The sequence below is a fragment of the Eimeria mitis genome, genomic scaffold (genome assembly GCF_000499745.2).
Source record: "Eimeria mitis Houghton genomic scaffold, Emh_scaff4552, whole genome shotgun sequence".
NCBI lineage: Eukaryota > Apicomplexa > Conoidasida > Eucoccidiorida > Eimeriidae > Eimeria > Eimeria mitis.
Window position 1 is genome coordinate 3,027 of NW_013572865.1, and position 455 is coordinate 3,481.

Genomic DNA, 455 nt, shown 5'->3' on the forward strand with positions numbered 1-455 from the left:
CTGCTGCTGCTGCTGCTGCTTGCAGCCTCAGCATTTGTCTCCACTGCAGGAGGCACAGCTGTATCCCAAATAAGAGTGAGGGTTTGCTGCTGCGGCTCAGCAGCAGCAGCAGCAGCAGCAGCAGCAGGAGGTGAAGGGGCTGCTGCTGGTGCTTCCTGCTGCAGCAGCTGCTGCAGCGTCTCCTCAGGAGACACTTGGCGGCCTCTGTGCAGCAGCCGCAGCAGCAGCAACGGCGGCGATGGCTGCAGCTGCTGCTGCAGCAGCAGCAGAACATCCTTAACTGCAGCAGCAGCAGGCAGCAGCAACTCCCACTGTCTGTCGAGGCATTTCACTCCTGTGGCTGTCACCACAGACACAAGAACCTTCCTGCTGCTGCTGCTGCTGCTGCTGCTGCTGCTATTCCTGCTGCTGCTGCTGCTGCTGCTGCTATTCATGCTGCTGCTGCTGCTGCTGCC

At 60.9% G+C, this 455-nt stretch overlaps 1 protein-coding gene across 1 annotated transcript in view; it reads right to left on the reverse strand.

Annotated features, from left to right (window-relative positions):
• EMH_0076020 (uncharacterized protein) overlaps positions 1 to 434 on the reverse strand; it is a gene marked incomplete at both ends in the record, with an annotated part of 2,804 nt that extends 2,370 nt beyond the window's left edge. The window contains one exon of the mRNA XM_013499679.1: positions 1 to 434. Coding sequence (XP_013355133.1) covers positions 1 to 434 — 434 coding nt within the window.
• Positions 435 to 455: the final 21 nt, after the last annotated feature.